The 20,825-nt window shown below is 38.1% G+C and overlaps 1 protein-coding gene across 3 annotated transcripts in view; it reads right to left on the reverse strand.

Annotated features, from left to right (window-relative positions):
- Window positions 1-20,825, reverse strand: part of dph6 (diphthamine biosynthesis 6) — a 197,351-nt gene that overhangs the window by 76,614 nt on the left and 99,912 nt on the right. For all 3 annotated transcript variants that reach the window (XR_009825261.1, XR_009825262.1, XM_062041427.1), the window contains exons 11-12: window positions 18,591-18,720; window positions 18,342-18,516 (exon numbers count right to left, since the gene is read on the reverse strand). Coding sequence is in view for 1 of the 3 variants with exons in the window: in XM_062041427.1 (XP_061897411.1) it covers window positions 18,342-18,516; window positions 18,591-18,720 (305 nt within the window). In the remaining 2 variants the exon portion in view is untranslated. The remainder of the gene's footprint in view (window positions 1-18,341; window positions 18,517-18,590; window positions 18,721-20,825) is intronic.

Raw genomic sequence — 20,825 nt, forward strand, 5'->3', positions numbered from 1 at the left:
TATTGAATAGCTCTTAATCTTCTTCCCTTTATGCGATTTCAAATTGTTGAAATCAGCCTCCTCCATTTTGAAAATGATGACAGGTGAAGTGTCACTCGTGACGTGACGAGTTTGACCCGGCAGAAATTCTAGGCATATGCTAATTATTTTGCGAAACGAGTTGGACCCGGCGTAAATTCTAGACATGCGCTAATAAAAATAATATTTTGCGAAACAAAGCGTTAATCCTGAGCCAGCGGTAATGCTAAGCATGCGCTAATTATTTTGCGAAACGAGTTTGACCCGGCAGTAATTCTAGGCATGCGCATACTATATTCCCGGCGGCAATTCAAGGAAATACGGTAAGACCTTCTGGAGGAAAGTTCTGTGGTCAGATGAAACAAACATTGAGCTGTTTGGCCACAATACCCAGCAATATGTTTGGAGGAGAAAAGGTGAGGCCTTTAATCCCAGGAACACCAATTCCTACCGTCAAGCATGGTGGTGGTAGTATTATGCTCTGGGCCTGTTTTGCTGCCAATGGAACTGGTGCTTTAAATGGGACAATGAAAAAGGAGGATTACCTCCAAAATCTTCAGGACAACCTAAAATCATCAGCCCGGAGGTTGGCTCTTGGGAGCAGTTGTGTGTTCCAACAGGACAATGACCCCAAACACACGTCAAAAGTGGTAAAGAAATGGCTAAATCAGGCAAGAATGAAGGTTTTAGAATGGGCTTCCCAAAGTCCTGACTTAAATGTGTGGACAATGCTGAAGAAACAAGTCCATGTCAGAAAACCAACAGTGGAACCTCAGTTCAGACCATCAAAATGAATTATTTTTCGCTCAAACTGTCGCACCTATAAGCTACATGATTAAAACATTTTTCAAGCATGTTCTTGTAAGCCCGTGGTTGAAACGGGATACCAAAAAACATCCACGGCTGTATTTCTTCCATGTGGTTTTGGCTTCCTTATTGCATTCCAACCTCGTCTCGTTTCATTTCCCGGCACTCTTTTACTTGCTACTATTTCGAAAAAAAGCCCCGCAGACATTTTTCATAAACTTGGCTGACTTTTAAATAATATAAATGACAATAGGCCTCAGTAGAGTGCAAACCTCTGCCAAAGGCCTCGCAATCCTGATTTGGATTAGCACCATATTGTACGACTTTCTACATGTTTACCATCTGTCATTAGGTTTGTTGCTTTATTTACTGGGAAATGTGAAGAAATGTGGGAAAATATTATAATTTTAAGTTAAATACAGAAGAGTGTAAGGAGGAGGCCCTGAGGACTTCCAGTAAACTGCAGCAGCATGAGAAATATGAAGAAAATAATAGAGGTGAACAATAATGAATAATTATCGGACCAAAATGAAGAATTATATCTGATAACATGAAAAAATAGCTGTGATGTAGATTTTAATAAACACTTTATTATGCCCGACCTGGACATAATCTGGACTGGACCTGGTTTTAAGAACCCTTTAAACAATCTAATTTTATTGATAACCTGGTCTGGTGAAGATAAGGTCCGTTTTTTAAAAATAAAATAAAATAAGATAAATAAATAAAAAACATTTTCTTGATTAAAAAAAGAAAGTAAAACAATATAAAAACAATTACATAAAAAATAGTAATTAATGAAAATGTTAGTGGACCAGCAGCACACACAATCATTTGTGCTCAAGGACTGTATCCCTTGCAGACTAAAAAAAAAGAAAAGAAAAAAAATACACTTCATTGAGGGGATATTACTGTCGGTGGGTTAGGGCAGTTCTACTCAAATAGTGGGGCGGACCCCCCTAAAGGGAGGCTACGGTGCGATACCAGGCGGGCACGTGCGACCACAGGGAACATGCTTTATCAGTATCAGTATCATGCTTAAAGGGGAACTGCACTTTAAAAAAAATGTTGCCTATCGTTCACAATCATTATGAAAGACATGACAACAGATGGATTTTTTAAATGCATTCTACATATTAAATTAATTCGATCAAAAGTCCGCTTAAAATGGAGCGTATGGGAGCCGTGCAATGCCACCTATAGAGCACCTAGAAAAAACATCCAAACACCTCCATTAGGGTTTTATATACACAATGTAAGTATATATGTAATGTAGTAACAGGCACATTTATAATAACATTTAATATTTACGTATTTCGATCATTTTAAGTAGAGATGTCCGATAATGGCTTTTTTGCTGATATCCGATATTGTCCAACTCTTAATTACCGATTCCGTTATCAACCGATTCCGATATATACAGTCATGGAATTAACACATTATTATGCCTAATTTTGTTGTGATGCCCCGCTGGATGCATTAAACAATGTAACAAGGTTTTCCAAAATAAATCAACTCAAGTTATGGAAAAAAAATGCCAACATGGCACTGCCATATTTATTATTGAAGTCACAAAGTGCATTGTTTTTTTTTAACATGCCTCAAAACAGCAGCTTGGAATTTGGGACATGCTCTCCCTGAGAGAGCATGAGGAGGTTGAGGTGGGCGGGGTTGAGGTGTGTGGGTGGGGGAAGGGGGGGGGGGGGCTAGCAACGAACAATTTGCAGTCATGTTGTTAATCCGCATGCATGGGTTACGTACGTTTGTAATTACGTACTAGAAGCCATAACAGGGCGGGATGTAGTGTGTAAAATTAATTATAATAAAGTTGTCACCCTCTAGGCATCTGTGTACATGCTGCAGACAGCCCTGTTAAAAGGTAATACGAACCATCAGAAATCTTACCGCAGTGTATCATTTTACAATTAATCGTCTATTATTATCGTTATTTAAAAAAAAAAAAATTTCATAAACAAATACAATCAGGTGTGCTTACGGACTGTATCCCTGCAGACTGTATTGATATATATTGATATATAATGTATAAATTGTGTTTTTTATGTTGATTTAATAAAAAAAATTAAAAAATACAAATACAATTTTTATTTTTTTATTTCTTGTGCGGCCCGGTACTAATCGGTCCGCAGACCGGTACCGGGCCACGGCCCGGTGGTTGGGGACCACTGAGTTAGAATAATACATAATGTTGGATATAGAGAACATACAAACCCTTTATTTATTGAATCACAAATATTGAAATTGAACAATTTGGTGCATTCGCAAACAACTAAAATGATGTATAAAGCAAACTACAACCTGCTACCCAAGAATGTACAACAATTCTTCTCAACAAAAGAGGAGAAATATAATCTTAGAGGAAAATCTATTTTAAAACATCTGTATGCTTGTACAACACTTAAAACCTTTAGCATATCAGCATGTGGAATTAAATTATGGAATGGATTAAGCAAAGAAATCAAACAAAGCAACAATATGATTCAGTCTAAGAGACTGTTCAAACTACAAGTGCTCACAAAGTACACAGAACAATAATTAGGATGAACATCTTGAACCCTTTTTTTTTCTTTTGATATAAAGATTATTTATGTATTTAATATTTATTTACTTACTATGGTATATAAATTATTTATTTTTTATTTATTCACTGTTCCGTTACAGAGAACAAGGAACTGGGATAAAATTGCTATGGTATGAAACGGGGTAGGATTAAATAAGCTCAGCTTCTTCCTACTCCTTTTCAGACAAGTTGTAACCTTGCTCAGTGGCCTAGTGGTTAAAGATCGGTAGGTTGTGAGTTCAAATCCCGGCCAAGTCATACCAAAGACTATAAAAATGGGACCCATTACCTCCCTGCTTGGCACTCAGCATCAAGGGTTGGAATTGGGGGTTAAATCACCAAAAATGATTCCCGGGCGCGGCCAACGCTGCTGCTCACTGCTCCCCTCACCTCCCAGGGGGTGAACAAGGGTGATGGGTCAAATGCAGAGAATAATTTTGCCACAACTAGTGTGTGTGTGACAATCATGGGTACTTTAACTTTAACTTTAATGAAACAACTGGAAATATGTGATGAATTACATTGTATTGTACGCATGTTGGAAATAAACTGAAACTGGATTTAACTTTTTTAATCCAGCAGATGACCATTATAAAACACCAACACAGTATCAGTGCAGTTAGTGAATGTGCCGCACACTCACTGAGGCGTATTTCACCCATCTGTCTTTTATACCAATCATACATTACATCGTACACAACAAGTGTAAGGGACAACTGTTAAATGCTGTTTAGTAAATGTATTTCTGTTTTGTTATGTAATATATGACTGTTATTTTGAAGGTTGTGCAAGCGGATATGCTTTTATTGTGTTAAGGAACTCACAAATGAAAACGGAAAAGGAAGTTGTTTTTCAATGTCACGGTTAGGACGACGCTATGGTAAAGAGTATATGTAAAGGGGAAATAGAAAACTGTGAATGGGAATGGGTCAAATCCAGAGGACACATTTCACCACACCTAGTGTGTGTGTGACAATCATTGGTACTTTAACTTAGATGCAGCTGCACGGCTATGGAAACCCATTCCATGAAGCTCTCTGCGTACTGTACGTGGGCTAATTGGAAGGTCACATGAAGTTCGGAGCTCTGTAGCAACTGACTGTGCAGAAAGTCTTTCCACTATGCGCTTCAGCATCCGCTGACCCCTCTCTGTCAGTTTACGTGGCCTACCACTTGGTGGCTGAGTTGCTGTTGTTCCCAAACTCTTCCATGTTCTTATAATAAAGCCGAAAGTTGACTTTGGAATATTTAGTAGCGAGGAAATTTCACGATTGGATTTGTTGCACAGGTGGCATCCTATGACAGTTCCACGCTGGAAATCACTGAGAGCGGCCCATTCTTTCACAAATGTTTGTAGAAACAGTCTCCATGCCTAAGTGCTTGATTTTATACCAAGCCAAGTGATTAGGACACCTGATTCTGATCATTTGGATGGGTGGCCAAATACTTTTGGCAATATAGTGTATGTATCCATATCAATATGTAACTGGGTTCTTTATACTGACCCATACAAGTTATTGATTTGGGAAATATTTGTTGTGATATGATTACTACACGCGTCAGTGGAAATGAAGCAAAATGACAAACCTAAAGACTTTTAACTAGGGATGTCCGATAATGGCTTTTTTGCCGATATTCCGATATTGTCCAACTCTTAATTACCGATACCGATATCAACAGATACCGATATATACAGTTGTGGAATTAACACATTATTATGCCTAATTTGGACAACCATGTATGGTGAAGATAAGGCCCTTTTTAAAAAAAATAATTAAATGAAATACGATAAATACATTAAAAACATTTTGTTAAATAAAAAAGAAAGTAAAACAATATAAAAACAGTTACATAGAAACTAGTAATTAATGAAAATGAGTAAAATTAACTGTTAAAGGTTAGTACTATTAGTGGACCAGCAGCACGCACAATCATGTGTGCTTACGGACTGTATCCCTTGCAGACTGTATTGATATATATTGATGTATAATGTAGGAACCAGAATATTAATAACAGAAAGAAACAACCCTTTTGTGTGAATGAGTGTAAATGGGGGAAGGAGGTTTTTTGGGTTGGTGCACTAATTGTAAGTGTATCTTGTGTTTTTTATGTTGATTTAAAAAAAACACAAAAAAAAACAATACCGATAATAAAAAAATATTACATTTCAAAGCATTTATCGGCCGATAATATCAGACATCTCTACTTTTAACGGCATGTATTTTTAGGCCCACCCTACCACAAAAGTTTAAACTTTTCATCAGGCGGTTCAGTAAAAGTGCAGGTCACTGTTTTTAGACATTTCAAACTCCCATCGTAAGATTATTTAAATGTTCTACCATGCACCTCCTCTGGCCCTTTGACGCTAATTGGCTGTGTCACCTCCACTTCCCTCCGCTGATGCCTGCCGGTCCACTTTGACAATTCTCAAAATGCAATGCAAATCCTATTGTGGCTATAGCGCACGGCAGCCCTCCACAATGTCGACTGTCACTCACTATTAGGCGAGCGGTGAAAAAGGAAAGGGGGGCGGGGAGGGGGAGTGTGGGCTAGCGTTCGGCCCGCGCGGTGTCGGCTCTCTCCCTGCGAACACGCCTGGCGGAATGTGATCAGTGAGTATAATTTCCCCGGCAAATATCCCAGGGGTGAGCCACTTACCTTAACAGGGAAGACGAGATGTTTAACAACCATTGAGAGCCATCGTCTTTCCATTCAGGCCTGATCGCGCTTTTGTGTTTGCCGCTGTAAACGGCGCTCTGAGGGGAATGTCGCAAAGCAGGCGGTGTTCATTTTAACAGATGTGGAGAAAGATCCTGCAGCTTTACACTTTGATTTTTGCAAATGTAATGTCATTTTTTTTATTTTACTTTTTTTATTTTATTTAGCCTTTATTTAACCAGGTGAAATCCCATTGAGATCAAAGATCTCTTTTCCAAGGGAGACCTGGCCAAGAGGGCAGCAGCATGGTTACATTAAAAACAGTAAACAACACGTAAAACATCAAATTTACAACATTAAAACTTGCTCACATAACACATGTGCATACAGACAAGGTAGACTGCAGTCCTTTCACAGAAGCTTTAAAGGCCTACTGAAACCCACGACCACGCAGTCTGATAGTTTATATATCAATGATGAAATCTTAACATTGCGACACATGCCAATAAAGTGCAATTTTAAATTTTCGGCGAAATATCCTGCTGAAAACGTCTCGGTATGATGACGTTTGCGAGTGACGTCACGGATTGTAGCGGACATTTTGGGACACCATTGTGGCCCGCTATTAAATCGTCTGTTTTCATCGCAAAATTCCACAGTATTCTGGACATCTGTGTTGGTGAATCTTTTGCAATTTGTTTAATGAACAATGGAGACATCAAAGAAGAAAGCTGTAGGTGGGAAGCGGTGTATTAGCAGCCGGCTGCAGCAACACAAACACGTAGCCGGTGTTTCATTGTTTACATTCCCGAAAGGAGACAGTCAAGCTTTACCATTGGCCTGTGGAGAACTGGGACAACAGAGACTCTTACCAGGAGGACTTTGAGTTGGATATGCGGTACCGTGAGTACGCAGCTGCGGCTTCCAAACATTTGATCGCTTGCCCGTACGTGCGTGCCGCTATGTGCATGTCACGTACGTAACTTTGGGGACTTTGGGGAAATATATGTGCTGTATGAACTTTGCGGAGGTGAACGGTACTTTGGGCTGTGGGATTGAGTGTGTTGTGCGGGTGTTTGATTTGTATTGGCGGGTTATATGGACGGGAGGGGGGAGGTGTTTGTTATGCGGGATTCATTTGTGGCATATTAAATATAAGCCTGGTTGTGTTGTGGCTAATAGAGTATATATATGTCTTTATTTACTGTTTTAGTCATTCCCAGCTGAATATCAGGTCCCACCCGCCTCTCACAGCATCTTCCCTATCTGAATCGCTTCCACTGCCCTCTAGTTGTTATGCGGGATTAATTTGTGGCATGCCCTCTAGTCCTTCACTCTCACTTTCCTCATCCACAAATCTTTCATCCTCGCTCAAATTAAGGGGGAAATCGTCGCTTTCTCGGTCCGAATCGCTCTCGCTGCTGGTGGCCATGATTGTAAACAATGTGCAGATGTGAGGAGCTCCACAACCTGTGACGTCACGCTACTTCCGGTACAGGCAAGGCTTTTTTATCAGGGACCAAAAGTTGCGAACTTTATCGTCGATGTTCTCTACTAAATCCTTTCAGCAAAAATATGGCAATATCGCGAAATTATCAAGTATGACACATAGAATGGATCTGCTATCCCCGTTTAAATAAAAAAAATTCATTTCAGTAGGCCTTTAATGTAACAAGGGTTTGAAGCTGAATATTCGATTGTAGGTTATTCCAAGCCTTCGGTGCTGAAAACCTATTAAACAATTGGCCATTCATAAATCTAAGTGTCTTTGGTAATACCGTCAAATTGTTTAAAATTTCATTCATGTGTCATTCATTTTTCATCTTATTATTGTTTGAATGCTTTGGTTTTCTACACCAAAATTCATCTATTTATTATTATTATTATTCTTCTGCAGAATTTGGCGCTCTCTACCTTCCACATTTTTTACCCGATTCAAACAGTTCCAACTTCAAACTGTTCAGCCTATTCGAGAATTGCGGGCTTTCCCTTGACAGATTCCCCAATTTCCCAGATTTCCAAAAATTCCAGGTTTTCCGGAATTATTATTATTTTTTCTGTCTTGCCTCTCTCCTCCCGTCTTCTCCTTGCTTGCTCTCTTTGTCTTGTCTTGTCTAAACTTACTCTTCCCCCCTTTCCCAATATCACCTTTTTCCCACCTTTTTTAAAGAGCGCCGTAAGTGGCTGATCCGTTGGCGGTCCCGTCTTGTATCCCCGTAACGTATGTCTGCTCTTAGTGGGACTGTGCTGAAAATGTAATTTCAGTTCTTATGTGTCTTGTACATGTTAAAGAATAGACAATAATAAAGCATCTATCCATCCATCCATCCATCCATCCATCCATCCATCCTTTTTCCCATTCAAAATGAATTGGCCATTTTTTTAAACATTCACCATTTCCACATTTTTCAACCGATTCAAACCATTCTACCTTCAACACATTCCACCATCCTGGGAATTTAAACTGCCATTTTTCCAAGGGTTTTCCAAAGCCAAAACATTATTGTTTTTGCACTTTTTGGCTTCTTATTAAATAACTTTTTAAATAGATTCAATCTTGCACGTGGAAAGTTTAAGTGTGGGCTTTAGTTGATATAACACTCCCGTCAGGGGGTGCATTCTATGGCGGGGGTGCATTCTCTACCACCAGGAGGCGGGATTACTGCGAGCCTCAGCCAGTGCGTCTTCACAGCCGTTTTATGATTGCTCAGCACAAGAAATACGTTACACACATACAGTTGTTGACAAAATACACTGTACATTATATACCTCAGCTAACTAAACTATGGAAATGTATAATATAATTCATATAGCAATACGGTCTCACTGCACAGCAGGCCAGCAGTTAGCCGAGTCATTGCGCAATCCATGTTGAGGCACAACGCAGTGACGCAGCTGTTGATCACAGGAAGTCTCTTCTCAGTATTTGAACGGCAAATGTGAAATGTGAATAAAAATAATCTAAAACTGGTGAAGTTAAATGGAAAATAACTTTATAGTATAATCACTGGATACATATAACAATTTACCGTAATTTCCGGACTATAAGCCGCACCTGACTATAAGCCGCACCAGCTAAATTTAGGGGAAAATACAGATTGCTCCATATATAAGCCGCACCCGACTATAAGCCGCAGGGTTTTGATGTGTAATTAGCGTAGTATGTAGGGGTTCCTGCTACCACGGAGGGGATTGTCGGGACAGAGACGACTGTTTGGGAACGCAAAGCGTCCCATTTATTAACTATAAATCTTTCAATCATTCAATCAAACGTTCACATCTTTGACATGGCGAACAGCATTCGTGCAGAGTACAAATAATACAACGGTGCAAAGTAATACAAAGCGCTCGCATGTACGTTATCAAAATAACCAGCCTACCGGTATATGAAAAGTCAGTCTTTAATCATTGTGTCATCGTCTTCCTCCTGCGTACTAAAACCACCGAAATCCTCTTCGTCGGTGTCGGAGAAGAACAGGCCGTATATAAGCCGCACCCTTGTATAAGCCGCAGGGACCAGAACGAGGGGAAAAAGTAGCGGCTTATAGTCCGGAAATTACGGTAATATTTTTTTTTTCTTTTTAAATTTTTTTTCTTTCCATGGCACGTGAGGCCCCGCCTCACCTGCCTCCACTGACTGCACATCACTGATATATATATATATATATATATATATATATATATATATATATATATATATATATATATATATATATATATATATATATATATATATATATATATATATATATATATATATATATATATATATACTTATTTATTTTTTAATTGGGTGTCCCGACCATGTCACTTCTGATGGTACCCATATTGGAGCCTTGTGTATTGGCAATACCAATATTGATTCGATATATCAGCACAAATCAAGCATACTTTTATTATTTTGTAGGGTGGAATGTTATGAAAGGTTTGATCAAGTGAAAGGTCTCAAACAGAGAACAATATTAGGTATAAAAAACACTAACCTATTTATTACTAACCACCTGGAATGGACTTATGTTGTCTTTAGGTTAAAGTGGAGTGGTAATTGTTATTTTGGAGACACTTACTGGCCACAAGAATTCCTTAAGTCAAGCTCATAGTGCGGTACGTCAAATGATGCGGACACTTTTGTTACTGGATACTTTCTTATACGTTTCTACCTTGGAGACATTGTATGTGTAAGTAACACGTAACTATAATTATTTGATACTTGTTTATATTGACAAATGTGGTGATTTAGACTGCAATATTGTTCAATTGAGGAGACTTATTACCTATGTCCAGTTTGAGTGCTATTGTATGCTTAGCTGTTGTGTAGCTGGTAGCTCATAGTAACTTATATGTGACGATCTGTCAGTTCATGTCTGGTTATGTTTCCTTAGTTGGTGTTTATTTCCTGTCAGCGGTCTTATTTTTGTTCCACTTCAGAATCAGAATAGTTTTTATAGCCATTGTTTGAGAGCGGGTTCACAAACTAGGAATATTTCTTGGTGCAATCGTGCAACATAAAACATATAACACAGAATAGGTAATAAAATGAGCTTTACATCCTCATTAAATTCTAAGAACCTAATTTTGGATGACTGAATGTAACGGAGCGTTTATGCTGGACGTTTTACATGTAAGCTGATATTTTTGCTGATATCAGACCGATATCAGTCTGATACCATATATCGTTATATACACTCTCAATTGTCGTTTCTGCTCAACAAACTATCAGTAATTGCTGAGACATTAAAACGTGTAGGAATAAATAAGCCTAAATTAGTCCTACTCCTTTTTGAACATTTTAAATTACACAGTTGTCATCATAGGATGCTCTTTAAGGTAACTTTTAGAAATGGCCAAACAAATAAACCATGACCATGACTTTTAGGTCTTGCAGCTAATTCTCTCCTTTAGGTTTAAATGAAATGTTTGATAGCGACGTCTGAGAGCATCTTCGGTTCATCAGTTAATTGATTGATGCAATACGGCAGTAAAGAATCTTAATTAGATTATGCAAATGAGGTCTCTGATAAACAACGGAACAATTAATGGCATGAACTTTGATGCAAACACGTTTAGAAATGATTATGTTGCATGTAAATCAAGTGCAGGCCTAGAAGAAATAGAAAACATAGCCTCGGGTTTAGCATACAACGCACAAAGGGGGGTCCGTCCCCCTGCTTTGACATGATAAAGGTTAACTAATTCTTTAAATCAAATCTGTCAGAATTTGCGGGCCAGGTCGACATTCTGTCAGCTCCCCGAGAGCCGAAGCTGAGGATGTGACAAGGCGGACGGGTAGATGACCGAGATGGGCTGAGTCTGAAGGTCCAGCATCCGTCACCTGTCAAGCTAATCAACATGTTAGCGCCTGCCCTCACTGCAATATGCTCATCAGGGTAAAGACACCAGAAAGTCAACAAACAGCACAGGATGCATGTGCATGTACGAGCCCGTCTGCCCCACAGAGGACAGCAAAAAAAAAAAAAAAAGAAACTTGTTGACAGCAGCTTTGGACTACAATGGCGAACTCGCGCAAAGCACTTTGGGTAAATTTCTAACATGTGTTAAGGGTGTCAAACCCTTTTTTACTGAGAGGACATCGCTGTTAAGTAGAGATGTCCGATAATATATTTAAAATGTAATATCGGAAATTATCGGTATCGTTTTTTGTTGGTATTTTTTTAAATTAAATCAACATAAAAAACACAAGATACACTTACAATTAGTGCACCAACTCAAAAAACCTCCCTCCCCTATTTACACTTATTCCCACTCATTCACACAAAAGGGTTGTTTCTTTCTGTTATTTATATTCTGGTTCCTACATTATACATCAATATATATCAACACAGTCTGCAAGGGATACAGTCCGTAAGCACACATGATTGTGCCTGCTGCTGGTCCACTAATAGTACTAACCTTTAACAGTTAATTTTACTCATTTTCATTAATTACTAGTTTCTATGTAACTGTTTTTATATTGTTTTACTTTCTTTTTTATTCAAGAAAATGTTTTTAATTTATTTATCTTATTTTATTTTATGAATTTTAAAAAAAAGGACCTTATCTTCACCATACCTGGTTGTCCAAATTAGGCATAATAATGTGTTAATTCCACGACTGTATATATCGGTATCGGTTGATATCGGTATCGGTTGATATCAGTATCGGTAATTAAAGAGTTGGACAATATCGGAATATCGGATATTGGCAAAAAGACATTATCGGACATCCCTACTGTTAAGGCTTCCCTTAAAGGGCCGTGAATAATTTATGAATCTACATGTATAGGGATTCACCTTATTATTTAGTTGCTTATGCATTTGATCATTATACATTTTATACATACACTGTTAAAAAAAATTGCTTTAGCAGTAAAAAAAAAAAGAGTCAGCTCAGTCGTTACAATTTTACCCTAAAATGTACAGGGTTTTTTTCAGCAAATTAATGCAAATAGAAAATGGTATTATGGTTTTTTAAGGTAAAACTTTGACAACTAAGATGACACTTTTTTACCGTAAACATCCATCGTCCATTGTAGAGTACAGTGTAAAGCGTTATGAATAACTTGCTTTGAAATCATAGTCAAGTTTATATTTATTATAATTATTTTTATTTGAACTAACAAAAAAGTTTGAATTTTTTTTGTGTTATTATTAAATAATCAAAAAATAATATTATGCATTATTAGATGAAATCAAAGTTTAAAAGGTATGCAATTGCATGCAATATATGTATTTTTTTTCTGTCAAAATTGAAAGGAAACAAATATATTTTGTAAAAAAAGGATTAAGTACTTTACTGATGCACACTACCGTATTTTAGAGGCTTTAGAGCGCACCGGATGACACAGCAGTAAAACGGCTGATCAAACAAAACAGAAGTCATCGTCATGGAACCACTAGCTGCGGAAGTCCAATCAGCTAAACAGACTCAATAACTCCAGGGTGACGTTTTGGTGAATTAACTGAGGAATTTGTCAAAATGAAACAATACAAGTTAATAATACTAACACAGACACTCGTAAAACGTGCTAAGATATTAGCTAATGCTTTTGACGCTTGCCTCATTACATTACGATAGCACGTACAAATATGCATGAAAACACTCCTACAGACAGCATACATGGGACGGTTTAGTAAGTATAAACATTTTTAGTTATATTGTAAAACACACAAATGTTGCTTGAAATGACGAGTGAAGAATTCATACGATTAGAAACGCTATGGACGGCTCGAAGACTGAACAGCATGCCGATTGGGGGAAAAAAAAACAGCGATGGAGTGAGCTAATTTGTCCAAAAGATGGCACCATATTACAAACGATAAAACACCCTCTAAGTGTTTTTGCTCGTTTTTTAAAAATTTTTTTATAAAACAATTTTTATTATTGCCGTTAGCAAAGAAAAATCCATAAATTAGCCTCTCTGTTTTGTATAAGCCGCAGGGGTTTAAAGTTTTTATAAAACTATTTTTATTATTGCCGTTTTTATAAAACTATTTTTATTATTGCCGTTAGCAAAGAAAAATCCATAAATTAGCTTCTCTGTTTTGTATAAGCCGCATGGTTTAAAGTTTAGGAAAAAAAGTCTTACTCACTGGAATTTTCCAGGCTTATAGTATGGAATTAACGGTATTTCAAGGCTTTCATTGGCCATATGTGGTGGGCCTTATGTTTGACACCTGTACCATATACGGATAATCCGGTGATGTCATTGGTACGAAAAACGTCACAGGTTTTGTTAATTCCAAATGGCTCGTTCGGCAGAAGTATGACGAAAGTCAAGATTATTTTATAAATATTTCCACAATACCTCCACGGCTTGAGTTCAAATCTTCAGGACTTGTGCAGATACCAAATAAACAAAAACAGGTACCAATAAGTAAGAAAAGTTTGTTTTACACAACAGAACCTATTAAAAAATACTTTATCAATGATTTTCAGTGTCTACACAAAATCGTTGACCTGTTTTCAAAAGTTTGCAGATTTTTGTGCAGGCCAAAAAAATAAATATATATATATATATATATATATATATATATATATATATATATATATATATATATATATATATATATATATATATATATATATATATATATATATATATATATATATATATATATATATATATATATCTGTTGCCCCTCAACTAAACAGCCCATCAAGATAACTCCATCATGCAAATCCAACACAACGTCAACTCCGCAGGTTAGCCCCAAGGAATCCAAAGTGCGCAAAAGTCCGCGAGCTGCGGTGAGTCACAGCCTATACGCGCCTTCAGAGCGTCTTAAATGAATGGCTAATCCGCACATGCTCTCACTCAGTCACTGATTTGGCAGCAGGATCAAGGACAGTGTGGAGGAGATGTGCACTATCCCTGTTGACAGTACTTTGACAAGCGTAATCCCGTATAATGCACGTTGGGTAAACAAAAATCGCCAAGCCGAGCGTTCAACCACCACACTGCCACTTCCTCCCGTATGGCTTTCCATGCAACATTCTTTCTGGGTTCATGGCGGCAAACGAGTGGCCAAAAAGAACGCCGACTTCCGACAAGCATCGGACAAAACCACAATCATACGCTGCTGCACGCATAAACAGCGACAGAAGCAATGCATAAAAACCTCTACGCGTCATGGGAAAGATCCTGTGTATCCCATCATTATTCAACCATTTTAATCGTACACTCTTTTGCCAACGATAACACAGAAGTGGTAATTATGTACACAGTTTCTGCTGGGTCACACAAAGTTGTAAACCGAGAGTTGTAAATCGTTCGCTGCCACGCTTTCTTGTGAAAGTTTGGTAAACAAAAAAACAAGGATGTGGAAAAGTAGTTTTTTCCTGCTGACATGCACGCAGCAGCTCCCGTCGTGACACACTTTAAATAACTACATGGAACAAATCCTCAGATATAGCATACCTTAGCTCAGGGTTTCGGTCATTGTAGGGCCGCCAAAAAATATTTGCTTCTAAGATGTGGTAGGTATGAGCCGCAGCGTTACTCTATTGTAGTGTTCTCCCGATACCAATATTTTGCTACCGGTACCAACATTATTGCGATACTTTTCGGTACTTTTCTAAATAAAGGGGACCACAAATTTTTTTATTGGCTTTATTTTAACAAAAAAATCTTAGGGTACATGAAACATATGTTTCTTATTGCAAGTTTGTCCTTAAATAAAATAGTGAACATACAAGACAACTTGTCTTTTATCAGTAAGTAAACAAACAAAGGCTCCTAATTTAGCTGCTGCATATGCAGTAACATATTATGTCATTTCTTATTCTATAATTTTGTCAAAATTATTAAGGACAAGTGGTAGAAAATGAATTATTAATCTACTTGGTCATTTACTGTAAATATCTGCTTACTTTCTCTCTTAACATGTTCTATCTACACTTTTGTTCAAATGTAATTATCACTTATTCTTCTGTTGGGATACTTTACATTAGTTTTGGATGATACCATGAATCTGGGTATTAATCCGATACCAAGTAGTTACAGGATCATACTGTGGAGGGAGGCGTGGCCAGCGGCCTGCAGGAGCGGAGATCGCCGCCCCTGTCCATGGTGCTGAGGACTGCGCACCGACAGACAGGGGCGTGTCAGTGCCGGCTGCGAGACACAGCTGAACAGGTGATTAGATTCCCCAGGTGGTACGAGTTATCTAATCACCTGTTGTCTTTAACAGTAGCGGCCGGGAACAGGAGAGGAGGAGGATTTTAGAGAGACTGAAAAGTCCTGGAGAGAACGATTATCTGATGAGCTTGTTAAAAAAAACATTAAACCTTTGTTCAACTCTGCACGCCTGGCTACTCTGACGTATGTATCAGTGGAACCGCGAGGAAGCGACTTTTAAACATACATTGGTCATATTCAAAGTCCTCATGTGTTCAGGGACATATTTACTGAGTTTATAAACATAATATAAAAATTAAAGAAAAACGAAAGAAGATGTTGTGATGTCAAAAAATATCGACATAATAATAGTAGTATCGACTAGATACGCTACTGTACTTGGTATCATTACAGTGGATGTTTGGGCGTTTGTTTACATTTTACAGTTTACGGTACATTTCAGAGGCGGTATAGTACCGAAAACGATTCATTAGTATCGCGGTACTATACTAATACCGGTATACCGTACAACCCCACTCCATTGTAATACAATTTTCCACCACTTGTGGCAGTAATGACAATCTCAAACAAACAGAAGAAGTATGGAGCTAAAATCATAGATGATGAGCTGTATTTACATTTAAAATTTAAAAAATCATATGAAATAAGTTACATCTTGATGCAAAAAACATTAACATAGAAAGAGCTCACTATGCTGGAAAAATTGACAATAGAGAAGATTGAGGTCGCTCAAAATGACAGTAAAGTTTTCAAAATACAAAGACAGAGAGCTGGTATGGAAAAAAAGAAAAGCACTGAAAAACACGGCTCCAGGAAAATACATTCAAGAAGACTTCTCTGAGACCGCGAGGCAAAAACTAAAATAGTCGTTACCTAAAATGAAAGAAGCTCTGCAAAAAAAGGCCAAGTATCTTATTTTATATATGACCGGTTGGTGACAAATCCTCCCAGGGATTGAAGAGAGCAAAATTGGAATACTGTACCAGCACAGTCTACCCACAAAAGTTCAACCAGAGAGTAGCATGAGTCGAGTGCGTTCTTTGTTAGTTTTAAATTAGTATTTCACACTGATTATATACATTTATAAATGGATCAAAAATACATTAAACTGAAAACCATTTGCAATGTGAATCATAAAGGTGTAAAAATGGAGAATGATGGGGGTTTTTTTCACATCAAGAATGATTATATTATATAGAGAATCATAATAATTACAACATTAAAGCATTCAATAAATTGTCAATTGTATACTTCAACAGCAGAAGCTTGTATGCAAATTACAACAGCATGAATTTTTTTATTTTTTTTGAACAATTAAAAGAACCCTTTAAAGTGATTGCTATCTCATGAAACATAGTTTGACGCTGAAAAGGAACACACTTTAAATTGGAAGGATACAAACTGAACTACATTATTGTGTGGAGAAGGAGTTGCTGTATATATGTGGCGAAACAAAAATAAAAAAATTACAAAGTGGTGCAAAATATGTCACTTGCTATTGATCCAGTGTTTCCCACACATTCATTTATTTGTGGCGGCCCGCCACGAAATAATTACGTCCGCCACAAATTTAAAAAAATATATATATATATATATATATATATATATATTTTTTTTTTTTCTTATGTCCTGTCCAGCTTCTCAGGCAAATCATATAGTTGATGTAGATGCCCATATAGGCTGTTCAGATTTACTTTACAAAAGAGAAGTGTAGGATACTTCTCTTGTTGCCTTATTTGTATTTGACCACTACTGTTTTCTGTTTATTTGTTACTGACTGTGGCAGGACACCTCTGCCTCTGTTTCACTTTATGTTGCTGGTAAATAATATGGTTGTAGTAGTAGGCTAAAGTTAAATTATTTAGTATGCACTAATTAAAGGGGCAGAGCTTTAAGAGACATTTTAGCTTTTATATTTTATAAGATATATTTTTTGTAAGAACCACAATTAATAAATATATTTCAGTGAATAACTTATTGTTCAAATCTGTATATAAATATGTACATAAAGTGTTGTAATTATATTGTAAAATGGATGGATGGATGGATGGATGGATGGACGTTTAAAACAAAACTGTTATTATTAATTAGTAAGTATACATTTTTGAGCCTTTTTAGAGAAAATCATATTATTGTAGTAAATTATGCAAATTACTTGATGATGTCATAGTGACCACGCCCATATCCACGCCCCCACCGCCACAGGTATCTTGGCAGTTTATGGGAAACACTGTGATCAGTGGTGGGCCTTATAACCCGGTGCGCCTTAAGTTGTGTGCGTGTGTGTGTGCGTGTGTGTGTATGCATGCCGTCACACCTCCACCCGCAAAGACAAAGACGATGGCTGTCTGACAAGAGGCTTTCACTGAGTTTCTTTCACTCTGCTACAAATGTCTCAAAACGTTTTCAGCAAATTATGATTAAACTTTCAGGAAATGGGATAAGGAACGAGTGATTAGATCTTGCGGGTGATACTGATCATAGTCCGGAATCAGGACTTTTTTTTACGATTTTGAGATAGGCCCTTGCGGAGGTTTGCGCTCTCCAAGTGCTTTGGTAGTTATTTTTATCATATATTTTATTTAATAAGCTATTGACTACAATGAGTGTCCATAAAACAAAAGATTGTATGCAGCACCTTACCCTGAGGGCTTGACTGTAGGGCCCGATGTTGGCGGGTGCCCAGTGAGAAAGACTCTGTACGTGCAACGCCTCTCTCTGATGAAAGCTGTCTTCCGCCGGGGGCTTGCTCCAGTCATGGAGGAGACAGTCCATCTGCAGCAGCTGGCCAGCAGGTAGCGGGGCTTGGACACACACCCTTGGATCAAATAATGGAATCTTAGAAAACAGCTCCTAAGTGTTTCTTTTGTTACGGTGTTCATGCAGTTTTACCGGGCAGGAGGGTTTGTGCCGAAGTGTTTCTTATACACCTCGTTGAGTGGACCGAAGTCCTCCATGTTGCTCACATACAGGTGAACAAGGACAATGTCCTTCATGCCCCAGTTTCTGTTGCCCAACTCACCTGGAAAATCAAAAAACAGAAGTGGAAAATTTTAACAAAACCTCAACAATCTCAATCAGCGTTTGAGGCTAAGGGAAAAATGATGAAATTAGTTATAGGAAACATTTTTTTGTATATTTTATTATTACTCGTAGTTAGATTAATTTTAAGTTAATGGGGGATTTTTGGAATTTTGCCTATCATTCACAATTCTTATGTAAGACAAGAACATATTTTTTTTATGCCTTCTAAATAGTAAATAAATGCGATCAAATGTCTGCTTACAATGGAGCCTATGAAAGTGAATTGAATTGAAGTATTTATGTCAAACCTGCACAGTACAACAACACATTTCACAGTCGCTCCATTCTGCCTATAAAGCCCTTAAAAAAACATCCAAACACCTCCATCATCGTTTTATACACACACTGTAAGTATACATGTAATGCGGTGTCAGGCACATTTATAATAAAATGTAATATTTACGCATTTTGCTCATTTTAATTACACACGGTGCATTAAAGGCCTACTGAAACCCACTACTACCGACCACGCAGTCTGATAGTTTATATATCAATGATGAAATGTTAACATTGTAACACATGCCAATACGGCCGGGTTAACTTATAAAGTGCAATTTTAAATTTCCCGCTAAACTTCCGGTTGAAAACGTCTATGTATGATGACGTATGCGCGTGACGTCAATCGTTGAAACGGAAGTATTCGGACACCATTGAATCCAATACAAAAAGCTCTGTTTTCATCGCAAAATTCCACAGTATCCTGGACATCTGTGTTGGTGAATCTTTTGCAATTTGTTTAATGAACAATGAAGACTGCAAAGAAGAAAGTTGTAGGTGGGATCGGTGTATTAGCGTCTGGCTACAGCAACACAACCAGGAGGACTTTGAGTTGGATAGCAGACGCGCTATCCGACGCTAGCCGCCGACCGCACGGATGATCGGGTGAAGTCCTTCGTCGCTCCGTCGATCGCTGGAACGCAGGTGAGCACGGGTGTTGATGAGCAGATGAGGGCTGGCTGGCGTAGGTGGATAGCTAATGTTTTTAGCATAGCTCTGTGAGGTCCCGTTGCTAAGTTAGCTTCAATGGCGTCATTAGCAACAGCATTGTTAAGCTTCGCCAGGCTGGAAAGCATTAACCGTGTATTTACAGGTCCATGGTTTAATAGTATTGTTGATTTTCTGTCTATCCTTCCAGTCAGGGGTTTATTTATTTTGTTTCTATCTGCAGTTGAGCCCGATGCTATCACGTTAGCTCCGTAGCTAAAGTGCTTCGCCGATGTATTGTCGTGGAGATAAAAGTCACTGTGAATGTCCATTTCGCGTTCTCGACTCTCATGTTCAAGAGGATATAGTATCCGAGGTGGTTTAAAATACAAATCCGTGATCCACAATAGAAAAAGGAGAGAGTGTGGAATCCAATGAGCCAGCTTGTACCTAAGTTACGGTCAGAGCGAAAAAAGATGCGTCCTGCACTGCACTCTAGTCCTTCACTCTCACGTTCCTCATCCACAAATCTTTCATCCTGGCTCAAATTAATGGGGTAATCGTCGCTTTCTTGGTCCGAATCGCTCTCGCTGCTGGTGTAAACAATGGGGAAATGTGAGGAGCCTTTCAGCCTGTGCCGTCATGCTACTTCCGGTACAGGCAAGGTTTTTTTTATTAGCGACCAAAAGTTGCGAACTTTATCGTCGATGTTCTCTCCTAAATCCTTTCAGCAAAAATATGGCAATATCGCGAAATTATCAAGTATGACACATAGAATGGATCTGCTATCCCCGTTTAAATAAAAAAAATTCATTTCAGTAGGCCTTTAAGAAACGTCTCTATGACATAAAAGCTCCAGACTTCTTTGCTTGTTTGATATTGTCACTACTGCCACAATGGTGAAAAAGTGTATTACAACTGAGACCTGCAGTGGCCCATATGAACCAGAGCTGAGCAACTGATGCTTTTGTTGGCCCTCTAGGAGGCGCGTACGCCCCAACAATGGGCCACGTCCCTATGGTTAAGAAACACTGTTATATAGTATAATTGTACATGCTTCAACTTGACTTTGGTGTTTTTTCAGGGAGGGTGCATGTCCTTGGGGCTGTTTTAGCAATA

This window comes from Entelurus aequoreus, linkage group LG03 (genome assembly GCF_033978785.1).
Source record: "Entelurus aequoreus isolate RoL-2023_Sb linkage group LG03, RoL_Eaeq_v1.1, whole genome shotgun sequence".
NCBI lineage: Eukaryota > Metazoa > Chordata > Actinopteri > Syngnathiformes > Syngnathidae > Entelurus > Entelurus aequoreus.